The 23,681-nt window shown below is 36.4% G+C and overlaps 1 protein-coding gene across 2 annotated transcripts in view; it reads right to left on the bottom strand.

Annotated features, from left to right (window-relative positions):
- Positions 1–23,681, bottom strand: part of KLHL4 (kelch-like family member 4) — a 176,507-nt gene that overhangs the window by 2,972 nt on the left and 149,854 nt on the right. Inside the window, exons 10-11 of one of the 2 annotated variants that reach the window (XM_011952076.1) lie at positions 2,013–2,184; positions 1–480 (exon numbers count right to left, since the gene is read on the bottom strand). In XM_011952076.1, coding sequence (XP_011807466.1) covers positions 421–480; positions 2,013–2,184 — 232 coding nt within the window. In that variant the 3' untranslated portion in view covers positions 1–420. The remainder of the gene's footprint in view (positions 481–2,012; positions 2,185–23,681) is intronic. The other variant, XM_011952075.1, reaches the window with a different exon arrangement.

Below are 23,681 nucleotides of genomic sequence, written 5' to 3' on the forward strand. Positions count from 1 at the left end.
AGATAATAAGAGTATGTTTAAAAAAAAAAAAAAAAAAGAAAATGTTTTTAACTTCTAAGGCTCTTACCTTGAAATGTATTAATGCTTTTATAACCTGCACACTGTGGACATCATCATTATCAGTTTTCATTAAATATTTTAGCATTTTGTAGTAATGGGGCTATATCTAGACTATGGGGTTTCCTTTTATATTATCAGCTGCGATAACACATATGCTTAATAAATTCATATGTAATTCATGTTTAAAAACGTTTTGGCTTCACAAATGAAAGCAATTATAACTACAAATTAAAACGATACAACAATTTTCCAGTCTGATTATTAATTGCAGGAAAAAGAACATGTATTTCTTTCTCCCTTTGTCCTACTCAGTTTCTTGAAATTATCTAGTTTCATTCCATTTGATAAAAATAGATAGCTTTAGGGTAGCTTCACCACTACAACACATGCACCAGCTCTTCCAATGTTAACAGGAACTTCCTAAAACACAAAACAAGAAACAAAACACTGTTGGAACTCTGATTTTAGCATCATATAAAATATTATATTCAATATGGTTGAAGAAGTCCTTACTTATTTTGGTCTAACATCACCTCGTCTAAAGATGAGATAAACTGCAGCCCAGATAACAGTGTAATGTGGTGGAAAAAACACAGCCTTCAGAATGGTAAAAACCTGAGATTGAGGATCAGGTGATCTTAAGTAAATTTCATCTCTCTGATAATATTCTCACTTGAAAAATTACAGCTAATTATACTAACACGTCAAGGTTTTTGTGTTGTGATGGCTGAAATGATGAATAACAATTTGCACTTAGTAGTTACAATTCCACCATCTGTTTGTTCTCTTTCACTCTTTTCAAGATCACACAATGAAACAGTGACACAGCCAGAAATATAATCTAGGACTCTTAGCTACTTGCCTACAATCTTCAGAAAAGTAAATCCCACAAGCTGGTCAAACATCTTGATTACTGTATTTGACCTAATACCTTGCATGCTATTTTTTTTCCTTCCATTTCTGGGTGGTCCTAAGCATTGATAAAATAGGAGCTACCTACATTGTAGCATTTGAGGGTTTTTGAGTCTTAATGAGTCAGATTATTGGAGGAGAGAGATTAAAATCTCATTATCAGCTGTCATTACATTAACACCAGTTTACTTAGAGCAATAGCCAGCTGTACCCTGTAGAATACAGAGTAGCATGAAGTCAGCAGAAGGGAAGATGAAGTTAGATACCAAATACAAGGTTTACCTGTTTGTGGAGATGGTGAAGAGTTAATCATACTTCATGCTTTTTGTTAACTCATCATTTAATTGACAAAGTATTATTAAATATTTTAGAATAAATCTAGTGCTATCACTGGCAAAGTAGTCAAAAGGGTCAAATTTGCCTTTAACATCTCAAAGATGCCGTTTCAATGATATTTTTTGCATTCTCCTTGAAATTAGTTCTAATAGACGCCCAGCACTTTTGAGAGGTTTTAATTCTGGTCCCTTATTGTTTACTAAATTATTGACTGACTGAAGAATTTAGGAGTATTGCAGTCTACACAGTTTCTATATGGCAAAGATTGAAGGCTTTTCTCTTGGGTGCCAGCCAATAATAAAGGCAGATATTTGTGGAAGAGGATGTTGCCCTTTGGTTCTCAGGTCACAACATACACATAAAAAGTTGGCCATGGTAAAGTGCTTTATTTTATTTAATTATTACTGAAGTATTTGATTGAATTCGCTTATTTTATTTAAAGAGAATGTTTTCATGAAGTCAAGAGAATGGTCTGTCCTCTTTATGTAAGTACTGATAGCTCCTGCTACCAACTATCATGTCATATCATATCAACTAGATCAACTAGTAATTCTCTAAGGTATAGATAGAACACACACTATAAATTTCACTAAAAGATCTTGTAAGGGCCTAGAGAAGAGAATACAATTAATTCCAAAAATATATTTTAATAGATTCTTTTTAAAACCTGAAATATAGTAATTTGAATATTTTAATTTGAATACCTCTTTCCATTCATTTCTCTGTGCATCATATGACTCAACTGTGTTCAAATAAGTATGTCCATCATATCCTCCAACCACATAGAGTTTGTCTCCAAGCGGGCACACAGCAACAGCATCTCGAGGAACACTCAGAGGTGCCACAGTTGACCATGAGTCACTTTTTGGATCATACCTTAAAGGATTTAGAAAGACAATTGGGAGGAAAAGTCCAATAGAGTTACAACTGAAAATAACAGACATTCTCAAAACGTATACCTACCTGAAACACAGGATTAAAAACACTTTATACAAATATTAAGTGTAGATTGGATAATATTAAGGATATGTACACGACAAAATTACCTTCAGCCACTAGGTGTCTCTCAAAGCATATTGAACAAATTTCCCTTTCCAAGCTACCATGCACTTCATTAATAAGCACTCACATAAACTTTGAGGAAATTTCACATATTGTGATCCTGGCATGATATAAAAAATGTCTCCTCTCATTTGGTAGTCTGATTGAAGAGCTTTGGTTTTCTTTTATTATTTATTTGTCAAAGTTATACATAAGATGCCTCTTTTATATGAGAACTCATTTTAAAGTAAACCTGAATATAATTGCCTATCTATTTTTGCTGTATGAAATGTACTACTTTGGTTTTAATACTATTTGTGGATAGAATGGTCATAGACTTATCCTGTGTTTTTCCCTGCTGAGAGTTCTTATTTCTCTTCAGTGGAGTTAAGGTTTATTGTTTTCTATTTTAATCTGAAGTTAACTTCTTAACCCCAAACCTCTTTAGTAAGCAAAATGAAAAATAATACAGTAAGTAATATTAATTAACATATTTTCTAGAAATTCCTAACCTTTGAAGCTTATTTTTAAAAATACATAACACTAAAATCTAAAAGTTGAACAATGAAGAAAACTCATATAATTATACACAAAAATGCTCCGTGACTTTATATTGGCCTATTTGTAAAAGTCTAATGAAATATATTTATTTTACAAAAGAGATTTTCATTTATCACTTTCCACTGATATATTCGTATTACCCCCTCTAACCACTGTTTGTACCTCTTTAATGATATTCTAAATCATCTGATTTCAGCTTCCATCTGAAATCGGTCTCACATCTAGAATTTTAAAAATACTATCTGAAATCAGCAATAACTCAGACAACTTAAATTCTATATCATCGAGTGTCATGTAGCATATCACTTTAAATTCAGATGTTATGGTGAAAGTCAGAATCAGAAAATTCATAGCTGCATGCTCTGGCCAAGCCAACTCTTCAAAACAATAGCTATTGTTAATTGATGCTTCACTCAGCTGACAGGGTACACACACAGATGAATCATGAACCAAAACTCATAGGAGGATTTGCTCATAAATTTGCATCCAAAGACCCAAGACTTTTCTGCATGGGCATGGTAACTAATGGTCAAAATCTGGTTAACATTATTATTATCTGGATACTGTTTGATTAAGAAGAGGAGTTTGGGGAATGTTGAAGTTTCCGAAGAAAAATTAATTGGTAATATGGTTATCATCTGTAAAGATACACAGGAGCAGTTATTAAAGACAAAAGTAGTCACCGCATATTCAAATTAAAATAGCATTACTTCTCTTCTTTCTCTTTTGCTTTTCTGTCTTTGAATACTTACTTTGATTGTAAGTATATATATTCTAATGGAAATGAAATTGAGCCGAAGTCAAGAGAATGAGTCATGATCTTATTTTCCCACTTAGAGTAACTAGGAATCATTTACTTGATGTATGTGCCTCAATTTTCTCATTAACATTATAGCAATAGTGATCCCTAACCCAACCAATGTGATGGTTTTAGAAAACTTAAATTTAAATTATTATCATAAGTAATTGAGTATGCCAAAAGTGTTTTAGAAAAAAAAAAAATGGCATCAGAAAAATTCTTCAAGACGTGGAAATGAGGATTATCTGATTCCATAGAGGGTGTATGGACCTTTAAGTGTTTAAGTGCGTAATTTTTTTTTTTTTTTTTTTTTGAGACGGAGTCTCACTCTGTCCCCCAGGCTGGAGTGCAGTGGCGCGCGATCTCTGCTCACTGCAAGCTCCGCCTCCCGGGTTCACGCCATTCTCCTACCTCAGCCTCCCGAGTAGCTGGGACTATAGGCGCCCGCCACCACGCCTGGCTAATTTTTTTTTTTAATTTTTAGTGGGGACGGGGTTTCACCGTGTTAGCCAGGACGGTCTTGATCTCCTGACCTTGTGATCTGCTCACCTCAGCCGCCCAAAGTGCTGGTATTACAGGCGTGAGCCACCACATGCAGCCCCTTTAGGTTACTTTCTACTGACAAGCCTATTTTATAACTCTGTGTGTGTGGAAGTTGTAAAAAACTGAGTTTCCTTGTGATTTTTTTCTATAACAATACAAATTCATTTTGCCTGATAGCAATAGAATTGATTTCCACAATGTAGAAATAATGACTTCCAAAGATTATCTTTTATTGTTATATTATATGATTTCAACTAGTTTTGCATCTATTGAGAAATTATTTCAGTATTCAAAGTTGTCTAAGTACCTTTTATTCTAAGTACCTTTTGAACTTGTTTTAACATCTTATAATTGTTTTCTTTATGAATCACATGAAATATTTAACACATGTTCATTTTATATTTTTTAATTTTTTTAATTGATATATATTTGTACACATTTATGGGGTACGTGTGATATTTTGTTACATACATAAAACTTGTCATTTTATATTTGCATGAAAGCCATGATTTTAAGTTTTTGAAAATTATATTTTAGCACTAGTCATTTTCTCAATGCTTTTTCAAGGAAAATGACAATAATAGCGTAATAATAGGGTGATAACGTTAGTAATAAAAATAATACTGGATTATAGCAATAATACTAAAATAAAACTACCATACTTGCAAGTGACTCCTATTGAATAATTAACATATGGCAAGCAATGTGGTAAGTGCATTATCACATTTTATCTTGTACCCTATGTGGTTGATACTATTATTATTCCCATTTTACATATGAGGAAACTGATGTTTAGAGATGTAAAGTAACTGGGACAAGGTCACATAATTAATAAATAGTAGATTTAAAGTTTGAACTGAGATCTGTCTGACATCTAATCTGATGCATTTAACTACTATACAACGCATTTGTTTAGTATGTGTAAAGTTCTCATTTTTCTCTTTTTAAAAAAGAGTATGAAAATTTTAAAAATTAGTAAATTTGGGAGTGTAATTATGTCAGAAAATGAGGTTGAACATTTACTTACAGGATATGCATGTAAGTATGTAATTGTGTAGTCTGTGCCACAGATTATATCAGATAATACAAATTAAATTTATATTTTTAGTGGTTTATTTAAATTGATACAGACATTTTAAACCATGATAAGGCTAGTTCTGCTGTGAACACTCTATGGTGCTAAAATATGCAGCCCAATTTGTTTTTTCTCAAGTTTTAACACAGACTTCCACAATTTCAAGAGTTCACAGAGTAAAGCTAAGAAAGTGCTGGCGTTATAATAATGGGAAGAAAAATGATTAATTAAAATAGTCATATATTCCACATTTTTTTTGTTATGAGAGGTATACTTTTTTGTCATAAAATCAACTTACATAGTTTCATACATTTAGATACAGGAAGCCAAGTTAATGCAACACAAGTTTTACCACTAAGCCTCAACAAAAAGCTTCCAAACTGCAATAGAAACAAGAAAGCACAGAGTATAATAAATGAAAACAGTCTTGCTAGGATTTATTACAAGAAAATTGCCATTATAAGACAGAGAATTATTTGTATCTCTGATTATACATTTACGTCATTTACTTCTTGACAGATACAATTTTTGTGAAGTCAGATGCGGTTTTCACAGCAACAAACCTTCACAGCTTCTTATTTACTAGGTATCTTTGTACAGTTCTGTGTTATTTTGCATAAAATCCTTTAGGCAACTTTTAATATTTCTGTAAAAAACAACACGGGTTTTCCTTATCGATCTTTCTCCTCGACCTCTCCCTCCCATGAGTTTAGCACTCCAATGCAGTTTTTTGTTTGTTTGTTTGTTTATTTTTTAAAGACAGAGTCTCATTCTGTTGCCCAGGCTGGAGTGCAGTTGCGCAATGATCTCAGCTCACCATAACCTCTGCATCCCAGGCTCAAATGATTCTCATGCCTCAGCCTCCCCAGTATCTGGGATTACAGGCATGCACGTCCATGCCCAACTAATTTTTGTATTTTTTTTTAAGAGATAGGGTTTCTTCATGTTGGCCAGGCTGGTCTCAATCTCCTGGCCTCAAGTGATCCACCCACCTCAGCCTCCCAGAGTGTTGGGATTACAGGTGTGAGGCACTGTGCCCGGCTCCAAAGTAGTTCGAAGTGTCAATGAAATCTTAAGATACCATAATTATTTTTATACAAATTCGTTAGCACTTTTGATCAAGATTTTTTTCCCAAATATAATAATTCCAGATACTATATGTTTATGTTATATATGATTTAGTCTTGCCAACTATCAAGAGTTTTATAAAGAAGTTATAGTTATATGGCTTTTAGGTGTAGAACCGTAAATACTTTTACAGGCATAAGAATAGAATTCAATACCTAAGTATCGTTACTTAAAATAAAAACTGCACTTACCTCTGTTGAATACAATTATGGATTTTTAAAATATATGTGTACATTCTCTGGTAGTCAGGCTTGTACACTAACTTTTATGAGTTGTGTGCTGTCTATGACTTTTTGTGGTCTACAGAAGGCATCAATAAATCATCTAGGCAATTTAAAATTTTTGTGGAATCTGTCCTTTTTTAAAAAAATGTCCTGCAGTGTTGTTTAAACACCGTTTAAGTCTACTGTATTCTTTGGGGTTTTTTAAAAGGAAACATGATTTGGGCCATGAATTTGGGCCATGTATTTGGGGAATCAAACGCACGCGCGCGCGCGCACACACACACACACTCACACATCCAGAAAGCACGCATCCCTAGAAATGCCCAAGAATACATCAAGCCTTTATGCTGAGGTGATCTCAGGCACAGAACATGACCTGCTAATGCGTGATGGTCTAATGGATGAAGCCAGTCTTCAAAGACAGGGAAGGTGCCTGTTTTTTCAAAAACCCAGTTTTCAGCAAAAGATCAAAAGGCATATAAAGAAACAGAAAAAAAAAATAAAAACAAAGTCAATTTTAAAATAGCAAATTAAATCTCCAGATACTCTTCCTGTAGAAATATAAAGATCTGACTTACAAGACAATAACATAGCTGTCTTATGCTAAAGCCAAGATAAAAACAGAAATAATGTAAATGAGTAAAAAAAAATTATAATAAAGAAACGTAAAAATTCTTGAGCTGAAAATAAAATGACAATTTAAAAATTCAGTAGAGGGATTCAATGGGAGACTCAAGAAACAGAAGTAAGAATAAGTGAACTTAAAGATAGGTCATTTAAAATTATTGTGTCTGAGAAGCAAAAAGAATAAAGAAAAATGAATAGAGCCTGAGGGACTTATGGGCTAACATCCAGTGGACAAACATATGCATTTCAAAAATCTCAGAAGAAAAAGAGAGAAAAGAGCAGAAAGAATATTTGAAAAAAATAATAGCTGAAAAACCATATCAAGACACATTATAAACTCTTAAAAGTCAGAGATAAAGAGACAATATTGTAAGCAAGAAGAGTAAAGCAACTTGACACATATAAGGAATTCTCAATGAGATAACTAATAAATTTCTCAAAAAAACCTTAGAAGACAGAGGCTTTTTTTTTTTTTTTTTAAAGAGGGCAAATTAGGGGCTTTGCTGGCATGCCTCACTCACGAGGAAGTAGCAAAATAGTGTGTAGAGATTCACACTGTAAACTTTTATCCAGGAAGGAACACAGGTGATTAACATAAAAGCAAAAGAAACTCCAGATACTTTGATGAATTTGGTGGCAGCAGCCTGGGCTGTGGGTTGAGTGGAAAATTGAGGGTGAGTCCCCAGTGCATGAGATGGGGAGAAAGGGTCTCCACAATACACATTCCCACTGGGGAGGTAGGTAATGTAGGCCGAGCGGGAGCTCCTTGACCCTATCAATCGCTGGATCTGATGTTGGGAGCAGTGGGGAGACCTTGAGAAGGGGTAACAGCAGGAAGTGTGTTGCATGCATTCCAGACACTGGCTCCAATAGAAGGTGGCCAATAAATATCCTAACTATAGGAGTCTCTATTGAAATCTGTAAGCCACATGGGCAGCAGTCACTAGCTGGGCAAGTCTCCAGACTGAGATTTGTGATCTAGTCTCAAAGAGGAGAGGAGTCCCCATCGCCAGAACTGAGAAGAGAGAGTGGTATGGGATTAAAGTGTGCATGCAGGAGATGGGTGACCTCCCCTTTGCAAGACCAGACTAGGAAGCATATCATGTGGGAGCCCCAGTTTTTGTCCCAGCCAGAAAAGTCTTCAGCCTGGGAGAGTTTTGCAATCTGAGATGTTCTGCTTGTAACTTAGCTATTTGTTTCAGCTTGTTGCCAGTAGTAGGCTTCAGGAGGGAGCTCTGCAGGGTAGTGACCCAGGAAGCAAGGCAGGTATCACTGCCACCTGCTAAATTTTGGAGCCCAAGCCACTCCTCATTTCCCATGCTGGCTCTTTGGAATGACAGAGGTCTCTCCACTCCTTTTAATATTGCCCCAGTGTCCTGAGAACTGCTTTTTATCACCCATCAGGGCTAGCACTTGCACCTGCTACTGGGGAGCCTGAGTAAGGGCATGCCTGATGCAGCCCCATCAAAATTTTACCCCATTACCCACCTCATAGGCAAAGCGTGGGATCAGAACCCCTGGGAGTTCCACAGCCCAGCACATTTCCTGGGACATTAGACTACTTCTCCTTGCTGGTAAAGATCAAGCATAGACCTTACTACCACCATCCCAGCTGCCTGTCAGCTGCAAGTACCTTCAGCTGGCCAACAGGTCAACCTGCACAGCCCATTACAACTGCTGACATAACTGCACAGTTCTCGGGAAGAAAATGTGCTTTGTGCAACCTCTGCTACCATCATCACCCACACCACCCCAGCTGCTTAGGAGGCCCTGAGCCTGCTCACCTGCCTTGTACATTAATACTACAACTGGCATTTGAGCAAGTCACCACACTAAGGCTGTTTATAACCAAGGAAATAATAGAGCGCCTACATCACTCCTCCACCATCTCTGTCAGGGTTAGTGCTTGTGTCCACCACTGGGATATCTGAGGGTGGCCCCACCTGGTCCAGCTCTGCCCAACTTCACCCTCCTCATGGTGCTGAGGATAAAGCCCAGGCCACTGGGTATTCCACAGACCAGCCCACTGCCTGAGGCATCAGAGGCCTTCTCCTGATAAGGAAATATAAAGCAAAAACCCATCTGCTACCACCACCACCACCACTGGCTCTTACCTCCTTCAAGTGCCACGTACTGGCCTGTAGGTTAAACTGCACAATCTAATACAAAATCCATTGACACCAATGCAGATAAGCTTATGGAGACCTCTGCTACCCCAGCTCCAAAGGAGGCAGTGAGCCTGTTCACACTCCTAGAACATTGCTATGACAACTGGCACTTGAGAAAATCACACTAAGGCTACCTATAATGAAAAAAATTCAGAGTCTTTGCCACTGAAAACACTCAGACTCAAAGCCTAATGATCTTATTCAAAATAGGTTATATTCACATCTTAAGGGGAAAAAAGGCCTGTCCAAATAAAAGTAAATTTAAAAACAAGAAGATGTGATATTTTTCTTTTCAAATGATGAGGAACCAATGGAACAGTTCTGGAAGTATAAAAGAACAGGGTGTTATGATAACCACCACAAAGCATTGCACTAACTCTTTAGCAGTAGTTCCTAACCAAAAGGAAATACATGAAATTTCAGAAAAAGAATTCAAAATATTGATTTTAAGGAAGCTCAACAGGAATCAAAAGAAAGCTGAAAACCAATACAAAGAAATCAGAAAATCAATCCAGAATATGAATGATAAATTTGCCAAAGAGATAGATTTTTTAAAAACAGAAACTTCTGAAAAGGAAAATTCATTGAAGGTATTACAAAATACAGATGAAATCTTCAATGATAGACTAGACTAAGCAGAAGAAAGAATCTCAGAGCTTGAAGACAGTACTTTTTAATTTATCCAGTCAGATAAAAACAAAACAAAAAATATATAATTAAAAAGTGAGCTAAGCTTTTGGTAAGTATGGGACTATGTAAAATGTCCCAACTTACAAATCATAAGTATTCCTGGGGACAAAGAAAAAAACCTAAAATCTGGGAAACTATTTGAGAAAATAATTAAGGAAATCTTCCCTAGTCCGGCAAGAGATCTAGGTATCTCGATGCAAGAAACTCAAAAAACTCCAGAGAAACATTGTAAGAAGAATCTCACAAAGACATATGGTCATCAGACAGTCTGAATTCAATATGAAGGAAAAAAAATCCTAAAAGCAGCAAAAGAAAAGCATATAGTAACCTACAAAGGAAACCCCATCAGACTAACAGTGGACTTCTCAGCAGAAACCTTACAAGCCAGAAGAGATTGGGATTTTATTTTCAAGGCACTTAAGGAAAAATCTGTAAACCCTGGCTTGTGTATACTGCCAGAATAAGCTTCATAAATGAAGAAGAAATAAAGTCTTTTGCAGACAAGCAAACACTGAGAAAATCTGTCACCTCTAGACCAAACTTACAAGAAATGCTCAAGGAAGTTATAAACATGGATACAAAATTTGGTCAATACTTGCCATAATAAAAACATCTGAAAGTATAAAACTCAAAAGTCTTATAAAACGATTACAAAAATAAGGCTACAAAGTAGCTATATAACAATTAATATTATGACAGGAATAAGACCTCATGTGTCAATATTAACCATAACTGTATATGGATTAAATATGCCAATTAAAATAAATAGGTTGACAAAATGGATATATATATATATATATACACACATATATATACACACACACACACATATATATATATATATATATATGGATCCAACCATACACTTCTTACAAGAAACACCTTATTGATAAAGACACTTAGGGACTTAAGTTAATGGGGTGGAAAAAGTATTCAATTTAAATGGAAAACAAAAGCAAGCAGGAGTAGATATGTTTACATCTGATCAAGCAAACTTTAAATAAACAACAGTTTAAAAAGACAAGGAATGCCATTATATAATCATGAAGAAATCTATTCAACAAAAAGTTATAACAATCCTAAATATATATGCACCAAACACTGGGGCACCCAGATTTATAAAACGCATATTACTTGACTTAAAAAAAGAGCTAGGCAGCAATGCTATAATAGTGGGGGACTTCAACATCCCACTGACAGCACTAGGCAAATTATTGAGGCAGAAAATCAACAAAGAAACACAGGAAAATGGCCTTGGCAAAAAATTCCTGACTAAGACCTCAGAAGCACAGGCAACGAAAGCAAAAATACACAAACGGGACTTAAGTAAAAAACTTCTGCACGACCATGGAAAGAATCAATAGAGTGAACAGAGAATCTTCAGAATGGGACAAAATATTTGCAAAGTATGTATCTGGCAAATGGGCTAATATCTGGAATTTACAAGGAACTCAAACATCTCAGTCATAACAAGAAAAACTGAAAATAACCCCATTAAAAGTGGTCAAGTGGTCAAGTAATATGAAGAGATAATTTTTTAAAATGACATATAAATGGCCAAAAAGCATATGCAAAAATGTTCAACATTACTAATCATGATAAAAAATGTGAATTAAAACCACCATGAGATACCATTTTACACCAGTAAAAATGGCTATTAATAAAAAGTCAAATAATAACAGAATTTGGCAAAGATGCAGAGAAAAGGGAACACTTGCACACTGTTAGTGGGAATGTAAGTAAGTACAATCTTTATGGCCATCAGTACGCAGTTTTCTCAAAGAGCTAAAAATAGATCTACTATTTGGTGCAGCAATCCCACTACTGCATATCTACCTGAAGGAAGATGCATCATTATACCAAAAGGTACCTACACTCATAGGTTTCGTGCAGCACTATTCACAATAGCAAATATATGAAATCAACCTAAATGTCCATCAATGGATGATTGGATTAAAATATACACACAAACACACACACACTCACATACACACACATATACATACACCATGGAATGCTACTCAGCCATAAAAGAATCGTGTTTTAAACAATCATGTCTTAAACAAAATAACTCAGAAACAGGAAGTCAAATATCACATGTTCTCAGTTATAAGTGGGAGCTAAATAATGCATACACATGATATAGGAAGTGGAGTAGTAGACATTGGAGACAGAACAGTGGAGGGTGGTGAGAAATGAAAAATTACTTAATTGGCTCAATATATACTATTCAGATAATGGCTACACGAAAAGCCCAGACTTCTCCACTTTGCAATAGGTCCGTGTAGCAAAACTGTACTTATACTACCTAGTTTTTTTTAAATGTTATTTTATTAATTTCCAAGGTACATGTGCAGAATGTACAAGTTTGTTACATAGGTAAAGGTGTGCCACGGTGGTTTGCTGCACCTGTCAATCCATCACCTAGGTATTACACCCAGCATGCATTAGCTATTCTTCCTTATGGCCTCCCTGACCCCCACACTCCCCTGACAAGCCCCAGTGTTTGTTGTTCCCCATCCTGTGTCCATGTGTTCTCATTGTTCAGCTCCCACTTATAAGTGAGAACATGAGGTGTTTAATTTTCTGCTCCTGCATTAGTTTACTGAAGATAATGGCTTCCGGCTTTATACATAGCCATACAAAGGATATGATTTCATTCCTTTTTATGGCTGCATACTATCCCATGGTGTATATGTACCACATTTTCTTTATCCAATCTATCGTTGGTGGGCATTTGGGTTAATTATACGTCTTTGCTATTATGAGTAGTGCTGCAATGAACATATGCATGTGAGTATCTTTATAATAAAATGATTTATATGTCTTTGGGTATATACCCAGTAGTGAGATTGCTGGGTCAAATGATATTTCTTGTTCTAAATGTTTGAGGAATAGTCACACTGTCTTCCACAATGGCTGAACTAATTTACATTCCCACCAACAGTGTAAAAGCATTCCTATTTCTTCAGAACCTCACCAGCATCTATTGTTTCTTGACTTTCTAATAATTGCCATTATGATGGGCATGCAATGCTATCTAATTGTGGTTTTGATTTGCATTTAATGATAAGTGATGTTGAACTTTTTTTCATGTTTGTTGGTCTCATGTATGTATTCTTTTTTTTTTTTTTTTTTTTTTTTGAGACGGAGTCTTGCTCTGTCGCCCAGGCTGGAGTGCAGTGGCTGGATCTCAGCTCACTGCAACCTCCGCCTCCCGGGTTCACGCCATTCTCCTGCCTCAGCCTCCCGAGTAGCTGGGACCACAGGCGCCGGCCACCTCGCCCGGCTAATTTTTTGTATTTTTAGTAGAGACGGGGTTTCACCGTGTTAGCCAGGATGGTCTCGATCTCCTGACCTCGTGATCCGCCCGTCTCGGCCTCCCAAAGTGCTGGGATTACAGGCTTGAGCCACCGCGCCCGGTGTGTATGTATTCTTTTGAGAAGTGTTGACAAAGCTGACAAAAACAAGCAATGGAGAAAAGATTCCCTATTTGATAAATGGTGCTGGAAGAACTGGCTGGCCATATGCAGAAAGTTGAAACTGGACCCTTCCTTACATTTTATACAAAAATTAACTGAAAAAGGATGACATGGTTTGGCTATGTCCACACCCAAATCTCATCTTGAATTGTAGCTCCCATGATTCCCATGTGTTGTGGGAAAGACCCAGTAGGAGATAATTGAATCATGGGGGCAGTTTTTCCCATACTGTTCTCATGATAGTGAGTAAGTCTCTCAAGATCTGATAGTTTTATAAGGGGAAACTCATTTTCCTTGGCTCTTTGATTCTCTCTTGCCACCACCATGTAAGAAGTGCCTTTTAGCTCCTGACATGGTCTCACCAGCCAAGTGGAACTACGAGTCCGTTAAACCTCTTTTTCTTCCCAGTCTTGGGTACGTCTTTATCAGCAGTGTGAAAATGGACTAATACAGTAAATTGGTACCAGTAGAGTGGGGCACTGCTGAAGATATCTGAAAATGTGGAAGTGACTTTGGAACTGGGTAACAGGCAGAGGTTGGAACAGTTTGGAGGACTCAGAAGAAGACAGGAAAATGTGGAAAAGTTTGGAACTTCCTAGAGTCTTGAGACTTGTTGAATGGCTTTGCCCAAAATGCTGATAGCAATGTGGACAATAAAGTCTAGGCTGAGGTGGTCTCAGATGGAAATGAGGAACTTGTTGGGAATTGGAGCAAAGGTGACTCTTGTTATGTTCTAGCAAAGAGACTGGCAGCATTTTGCCCCTGCCCTAGAAATTTGTGGAACTTTAAACTTGAGAGAGACTATTTAGGGTATCTGGTAGAAGAAATTTCTAAGCAACAAAGCATTCAAGAGGTGCTGTGAAAGACATTCAGTTTTATACGGGAAGCAGAGCATAAAAGTTCAGCTAATTTTCAGCCTGACAATGTGACAGAAAAGAAAATCCTTTTTCTGAGAAATTCAAGCCCCCTGCAGAAATTTGCTTAAGTAATGAGGAACTCAATGTTAACTGCCAAGACAATAGGGAAAATGTCTCTAGGACATGTCAGGGATCTTCATGGCAGCCCCTCCCATCACAGGCCTGGAGGCCTAGGAGGGAATATGTTTTCCCCATGCTGTGTGCAGCCTAGGGACTTGATGCCCTGCATTTACAGCTGCTCCAGCTGTGGCTAAAAGGAGCAAATGTAGAACTCCGGCTGTGGCTTTGGAGGGTGCAAGCCCCAAGCCTTGGCAGCTTCCATGTGGTGTTGAGCCTGTGAGTGCACATAAGTCAATAATTGGGGTTTGGGAACCTCTGCCTAGATTTCAGAGAATGTGTGGAAATGACTGGATGCCTGGGCAGAAGTTTGTTGCAGGCATAGGGCCCTCAAGGAGAACCTCTGCTAGGGCAGTGCAGAAGGGAAATGTGGGATCAGAGCCCCCATACAGATTCCCTTCTGGAACATCACCTAGTGGAGCTGTGAGAAGAGGGCCACTGTCCTTCAGGTCCTAGAATGGTAAATCCACTGACACTGTGTGCCTGGAAAAGCCTCAGACACTCAGTGTCAGTCTGTGAAAGCACCTGGGAGGGAGGCTGTACCCTGCAAAGCCACAGGTCCAGAGCTGCCCAAGACCATGGAACCCACCTCTTGCATCAGTGTGACATGGATGAGAAACATGGTGTCAAAAGTGATCATTACGGAGCTTTAAGATTTGACTGCCCTGCTGAATTTTGGACTTGCATGGGGCCTGTAGCCCTTTTGCTTTGGTCATTTTTTTTCCCATTTATAATGGATGTACTTACTCAATGTCTGTACCACCAATGTATCTAGAAAATAACTAACTTGCTTTTGATTTTACAGGCTCACAGGCAGAAGGGACTTGCCTTGTCTTGGACGAGAGTTTGAACTGTGGACTTTTGAGTTAATGTTGAAAGAGTTAAGAATTTGGCGGACTGTTGGGAAGGCATGATTGGTTTTGAAATGTGAGGACATGAGATTTGGGAGTGGTCAGGGGTAGAATGATATGGTTTGGCTGTGTCCCCACCCAAATCTCATCTTGAATTGTAGCTTCTATGATTCCTACATGTTGTGGGAGGAACCCAGTGGGAGATAATTGAATCATGGGGGCCTGCCCTGCCTGCCTCACCTAAGATATTATTTGCAAAAGCCATTTTGTTAATTTCCAACGTGCCATAATTCATATGAAAAGTGACAGTCTGTAGTTGTAACAGGTGAATGTGCAATAATCTGTCTTGAAAAATTACAGACAGGAAGATAAATAGTCTAAAAAAGTGAAAACCCAGCTTAGAGTTAACACATCTGTGAACAAATGTGCAGTGTATTTTCTCCCATACTGTTCTCTTGGTAGTGAATACGTCTCATGAGATCTGATGGTTTTATAAGGGGAAACCTATTTTGCTTGGCTCTCTGTTTCTCTCTTGCTGCCACCATGTAAGAAGTGTCTTTTGGTTTCCACGATGATTGTGAAGCCTCCCCAGCCACGTGGAACTGTGAGTCCATTAAACATCTTTCTCTTCCCAGTCTCAGGTATTGTCTTTATCAGCAGCATGAATACAGACTAATACAATGGATTGAAGACTTAAATGTATAGCCCAAAACTTTAAAAAACCCTCACCAAACTAAGAATAAAAGAAAACTACCTCACCCTCATGAAGGTAGTATATGGAAAACCAAGAGCTACTGTCACACTTAATGTAAGTATTTCCTGTAAGAACAAGAACAAGGAAAGGTGCCCACTTCTACCACTTCATTCGACAATTAGAAATTTTAAACCAGAGCAATTAGGCTAAAAAGAGAAACAAAAGCCATGCAAATTGGAAAGGAAGAAATTAAGAAAGACATCAATAAAGGGAAAGATAGCTTTTGCTTATGGAGCAGAAACCTTAATATTCTTAAGATATCAATACACTCGGTTGGGTGTGGTGGCTCACACCTATAATCCTAGCACTTTGGGAGGCTGAGGCAGTCAGATTGCTTGAGCCCAGGCATTTGAGATAAGCCAGGGCAACATGGCAAAACCTTGTGCCTATGAAAATGACAAAAAATTTTGCCGGGTGTGGTGGCACATGCCTATAGTCTCACCTACTAAGGAGGCCGAGTTAGGAGGATTACATGAACTTGGGGAACATGCAGTGAATCATAATGGCATCACTGCATTCCAGCCTCGGTGACAGAGGGAGATTCTGTCATTAAAAAAAAAAAATCAATAAATCAATACACAATGTGGTTTACAGATTCAATGCAATTTCTATAAAAACTCCAATGGCATTTTTGGCAGAAATAGAAAAATTCATCCTAACTCCATATAGAATCTCAAGAGACCCAAAGTAGCAAAACCAATCTAGAAAATGAACAAAGTTAGAAGTTTACTGCCTCCCTGATTAAGAAGCTTACTATACCAGCTACACTAATCAACACAGTGAGGTACGGGCATAAAGAGAGACATAAAGAGCAATGGAACAAGTACAAGGCCCAGAAATAAACCCTTACATATATGGTCAAAAAAATTTTGACAAAGGTGCTGAGGCCACTGAATGGGGAAAGGAGAGTCTTTTCAACGCATGTTAATGGGAAAACTGGATATCCACATGCAAAAGAATAAAGTTGAACCTTTACTCAATAAAGAACAAATAAATTAATGGGTCAAAGGCCTGAAGGTAAGAGGTACAGTTATAAAATTCTAGGTATAAAATATAAATAAAAAGCTTGATTAATTTGTATTTGACAATCACTTCTTGGATAAAACACCAAAAGAACAGTCAACAAGAAAAAAAATATAAATTGAACTTCATCAAAATTAAAAATACTTGTGCATCAAAAGACATTATCAACACAGTGACCAGGAAATCCATGAAACAGGAGAGACTATCTGGAAATCATACATATGATGAATAACTACTTTCCAGAATATGTAAGGAACTACTATAATAATAATATTCAGCCTTAAAAAGGAAATGAAATTCTGACACGTTATTACATAGATAAAACTTGAAGAATTATGCTAAATGAGATATGACAATCATAAAATAATAACTATTTATGATTCCACTTTTATGAGGTAACTAGAATAGTCACATTCATAGAAACAAAAAGTAGAATAGTGGTTACCAGTGGCTGTGGAGAGGTAAAAATATCGAGTTATTGTTTAATAAATATAGAGTTTCAATCTGAGCACATGAAAAATGTTGTAGAGATGGTTGGTAGTGATATTTGCAAAACAGTGTGAATATGACACTAAACTGTACACTTAAAATAGTTAAAGTAAAAAAAAAAACTTTATTATGTATAATTTGCCACAAAAATTAGCACTATTAAGAGGTGATTGGTTATTGCTTATGCTAACTGTAGTGAGAACTAATGTGTTTTTTTCAGTGTCACATATATTTGACTATAGTACATTATAGTGTTATAGTGTATTAAAATCAAATATGTATTATCTGAGGCAGTGATTGACCATATTTGTGGCTTGTATAATCTTAAAAAAATAAGTTGCATCTCTTAATAACTGATTTTAGAAGAGGCATTCCAGTTATACACTGAGTGCTAGAGAGCCAGTCATTGGGAATAAATTTTTAAAGTGGTACAGATCAGATATTCCATATAAGAAACTATTAGCTTTAATTATCAATTATGTGTCAGTGGTATGTTTATCAGAAAAAAAAAATTCATCTTTTCTTTAGACTCTTCTGCCTAAATTCTATCCTTTATGTCATTGTTTGACCAATTTCTTCCAAGTTGCTTTCTTCATGGCATTCCAAATCTCCTCAATTTAATTTTTCCTCTGCCCAAAAGATAAAGTCTCAAAACTTTTACCTTGGCATTAAGGGATATCAGACAATGTGGTCCTTAATTCTGTTCTGAGTTGCACTTCCAAATTGTATTTCCATCCAAAGTGTCTGCTCTCACTGAAAAAGCTGTCTCCTTTACTTCAATGGTTTTGATTGTGACTTTTTTCTCCTAAATTTGTATGCCTGCAAGATACAAATTCTACCTATTCTATACATTTTCCTTGAGGATGCCATTCCACAATTATGTCTGTTTCCAAAATTTTGCTCACCTTACTGTAAATTTGTCATTTGGTCTTAGGTTAATATTATTTAACTATTTTGTGTATGTATACAGTTTTTCTGTCTTGAAAGGGAATGTAAATGGTATAACTACACAGTCATAACACTTATTTTAAGCAAGATACACAATATTCATACAAGTGAATGTCTCCCTTTCCGTGAAATTACCTTTAGGAAACAAAATACTTATTGCAATAGAGTCATTGCAATAAGTATTTCTGTATATTAATAAAATACAGAATTATTAATTTCTGTAAAATAACTATTTCTGTATATTTTGTGATGGCAAGTCATCGTCTCTTTACAGATTAATTTCATTTGATTTTAAAAACAGTAAACTTATTTTTATATTGTTAATGCTATTTTTGAAATTTCTATTGGTCTTTAATGAACAGCTGGTATTTAGTTGCATGAATAATTTCTTTAGTGGTTATTTCTGAGATTTTGGTGCATCCATCACCAAATGTGTAGACTTTATCCCTCTCCCCATTCCCACCCTTTACCCTGAGTCCCCAAAGTTCATTGTATCATTCTTATGCCTTTACATCCTCCCCCACTTATGAGAGCATATAATGTTTGGTTTTCCATTTCTGAGTTACTTCACTTAGAATAATGGTCTCCAATTCCATCCATGTTGCTGTGAATGCCATTTTTTAATTCCTTTTTACAGCTGAGTAGTATTCTATATATCACAGTTTCCTTATCCACTCATTGATGGATAATCAACAGGCATTTGGCCAGTTCCATATTTTTGCAATTACAAATTCTTCTGCTATAAACATTTGTGTGCAGGTATCTTTTTTGTATAATTACTTCTTTTCCTCTGGATAGAGACCCAATAGTGGGATTGCTGTTTCAAATAGTAGATCTACTTTTAGTTCTTTAAGGAATCTCCACACTGCTTTCCATAGTGGTTGTACTAGTTTAGATTCCCGCCAACAGTGTAAAAGTGTTCCCATTTTATCACATCCATGCCAACATTTATTATGTTTTGATTTTTTGATTATGGCCATTCTTGCAGGAATGAGGTAGTATTGCATTGTGGTTTTGATTTGCATTTCCCTGATCATTAGTGATGTTGAACATTTTTTAAATATGTTTTTTGGCCATATGTATATCTTCTTTTGAGAGTTTTCTATTAATTCCTTAGCCCACTTCTTAATGGAATTGTTTGTTTTGTTCTTGCTAATTTGTTTGAGTTCCTTGTAGATTCTGTCATTTGTCAGATGTAGATTGTAAAGATTTTCCCCCTCTCTGTAGGATATCTTTTTACTCTGCTGATTATTTCTTCTGCTGTGCAGAAGCTTTTTAGTTAAGTCCCATCTATTTAGGTCTGTTCTTGTTGCATTTGCTTTGGGTTCTTGGTCATGAAGTCTTTGCCTAAGCTAATGTCTAGAAGGGTTTTTGCAATGTAAAATTTTATGGTTTCAGGCTTTAGATTTAAGTATTTGATTTGATCCATCTTGACTCGATTTTTGTATAGGGTTACAGATGAGGATCCAGTTTCATTCTTCTATATGTGGCTTGCCAATTATCCCAGTACCATTTGTTGAATATAGTGTCCTTTCCTCACTTTATGTTTTTCTTTGCTTTGTCAAAAATCAGTTGACTTTATTTCTGGGTTCTCTATTCTGTTCCATTCATCTATATGCCTAGTTTTGTACCAGTATGATTTTGTTTTGGAGAGTATGGCCTTAAAGTATCGTTTGAAGTCGGGTAATGTAATGCCTCTAGATTTGTTCATTTTGCTTAGTCTTGCTTTGGCTAGGCAGGCTCTTTTTTGGTTTCATATGAATTTTAGAACTTTTTTTTCTAATTCTGTGAAAAATGGTGGCAGTATTATAAAGGGAAATGCATTGAATTTGTAGACTGCTTTTGGCAGTATGGTCATTATCACAACATTGATTCTACCCATCATGAGTATGGGATGTGTTTTCATTTGTTTGTGTCATCTATGTTTCCTTTCAGTAGTGTTTTGTAGTTTTCATTGTAGAGGTCTTTCACCTCCTTGGTTAAGTGCATTCCTAAGTTTTTGTTGTTGTTGTTGTTGCAGCTATTGTAAAAGGGGTTGAGTTCTTGATTTGATTCTCAGCTTGGTTACTGTTTTTGTACAGCAGAGCTGCAGATTTGTGTACATTAATTTTTTTCCATAAATTATTGAAGTACAGGTGGTCTTTGGTTACATGAGTGAGTTCTTTAGTGGTGATTTGTGAGATTCTGTTGCACCCATCACCCAAGCAGTATGCACTGCACCATATTTGTAATCTTTTATCCCTGGCTACCTCCCACTCTTCCCTTGCCCAGTCCCCAAAGTCCATCGTATCATTCTTATGCCTTTGTGTCCTCATAGTTTAGCTCCCAAATATCAGTGAGAACATACAATGTTTGGTTTTCCTTTCCTGAGTTACTTTACTTAGAATAATAGTCTCCAATCTCATCCAGGTTGCTGCAAATGCTGTTAAATCATTCCTTTTTATGGCTGCATAGTATTCCGTTGTGTATATGTACCATAGTTTCTTTATCCATTTGTTGACTGATGGGCATCTGGGTTAGTTCCACAGTTTTGCAATTGTGAATTGTGCTGCTATAAACATACATGTGCAAGTATCTTTCATGATTAATAACTTCATTCCCTCTGGGTAGATACCCAGCAGTGGGATTGCTGGGTCAAATGGTAGTTCCACTTTTAGTTCTTTAAGGAATCTTTACACTCTTTTTCATAGTGGCTGTATTTGTTTGTATTCCCACCAGCAGTGTAGAAGTGTTCTCTGTTCACATTCACACTAGCATCTACTGTTTTTTGATTTTTTGATTATGATCATTCTTGCAAGACTAAAGTGGTATTGCATTGTGGTTTTGATTTGCATTTCCCTGATCATTAGTAATGCTGAGCATTTTTTCATGTGTTTGTTGGCCATATGTATATCTTCTTTTGATAATTGTTTGTTCATTTCCTTAGCCCACTTTTTGATGAGATTGTTTCTTACTGATTTGTTTGAGTTCATTGTAGATTCTGGATATTAGTCCTTTGTCAGATGTACAGATTGTGAAGATTTTCTCCCACACTGTGGGTTATCTGTTTACTCTGCTGAATGTTCCTTTTGTCGTGAAGAAGCTTTTTAGTTTAATTAGGTCCCAGCTATTTAGCTTTGTTTTTATCGCATGTGCTTTTGGGCTCTTGGTCATGACATCCTTGCCTAAACCAATGTCTAGAAGGGTTTTTCCAATGTTATCTTTTAGAATTTTTATAGTTTCAGGCCTTAGGTTTAAGACCTTAATCCATCTCAAGTTGATTTTGTATAAGATGGGAGATGAGAATCCAGTTTCATTCTCCTATATGTGGCTAGCCTACAATCCCAGCATGATTTGCTGAAAAAAGTTCTTTTCCCACTTTATGTTTTTGTTTGCTTTGTCAAAGATCAGTTGACTGTATTTGGGTTATTTCTGGGTTCTCTATTCTGTTCCACTGGTCTATGTGCCTATTTTTATACCAGTACCATGATGTTTTGGTGACTATGGCTTTATAGACTGGTTTGAAATCAGGCTGTGTGATGCCTCCAGATTTGTTCTTGTGCTTAGTCTTGCTTTGGCTATCAGGGCTCTTTTTTGGTTCTGTATGAATTTTAGAATTTTTTTTCTAATTCTGTAAAGAATAATGATGCTATTTTGATGGAGACTGCATTGAATTTGTAGATTGCTTTTGGCAGTATGGACATTTTCACAATATTGATTCTACCTTTCCATGAGCATGGAATGTATTTCCATTTCCTGGTGTCATCTATGGTTTCTTTCAGCCGTGTTTGGTAGTTTTCCTTGTAGAGGTCTTTTGACCCCTTGATTATGTATATTCCTAAGTATTTTTATTTTTTGCAGCTATTGTAATAGGGGTTGAGTTCTAGATTTGATTCTCTGCTTAGTTGCTGTTGGTGTATAGAAGAGCTACTGGTTTGTGTACATTAATCTTATATCCAGAAACTTTGCTGAATTCTTTTATCAGTTCTAGGAGCTTTCTTGAGGAGTCTTTAGGGTTTTCAAGGTGAATGATCATATTATCAGCAAACAGTGGGAGTTTGACTTCCTTTTTACTGATTTGGATACCCTTTATTCCTTTCTCTTTTCTGATTGCTCTGGTTATGACTTCTAGTTCTATGTTGAAGAGGAGTGGTGAGAGTGGGCATCCTTGTCTTGTTCCAGTTCTCAGAGGGAATGTTTTCAACTTTTCCCCATTCACTATTGTGTTGGCTGTGGGTTTGTCATAGATGGTTTTATTACATTAAGGTATGTCCCTTGTATGCTGATTCTGCTGAGAATTTTAATCATAAACATTGCTGAATTTTTCAAATGCTTTTTCTGCATCTATTGAGACGATTATGTGATTTTTAAAACAATATCTTTATGAGGTGTATCACATTTATTGGTTTGTGGATGTTAAACAATCCCTGCATCCCTGGTATAAAACTAACTTGATCATGGTGTATTATCTTTTTGATAAGCTGTTGGATTCTGTTAACTAGCATTGTGTTGAGAATTTTTGCATCTATGTTCATCATGGATATTGGGCTGTAGTTTTCTTTTTTGGTTATGTCTTTTCCTGGTTTTGGTATTAATGCTGGCTTCATAGAATGAATTAGGGAGGGTTCCTTCTTTTCCTGTCTTGTGGAATAGTGTCAAAAGAATTGGTATCAATTGTCCTTTGAATGTCTAGTAGAATTCCACTGTGAATCTGTCTGGTCCTGGACTTTTTTTTGGTGGTAATTTTTCTTGTTACCATTTCAATCTCGCTGCTTGGTATTGGTCTGTTCAAGGTATCTAATTCTTTCTTATTTAAGCTAGGGAGGTTGTATTTTTCCAGAGATTTAGCCATCTCTTCTAGGTTTTTTAGTTTATGTGAGTAAAGGTGTTCATAGTACCCTTGAAGGATCTTTGGTATGTCAGTTGTAATATCTATTTCAGTTCTTAGTGAGGTTAT

This window comes from Colobus angolensis, unplaced genomic scaffold (genome assembly GCF_000951035.1).
Source record: "Colobus angolensis palliatus isolate OR3802 unplaced genomic scaffold, Cang.pa_1.0 Scaffold331, whole genome shotgun sequence".
Taxonomy (NCBI): Eukaryota; Metazoa; Chordata; class Mammalia; order Primates; family Cercopithecidae; genus Colobus; species Colobus angolensis.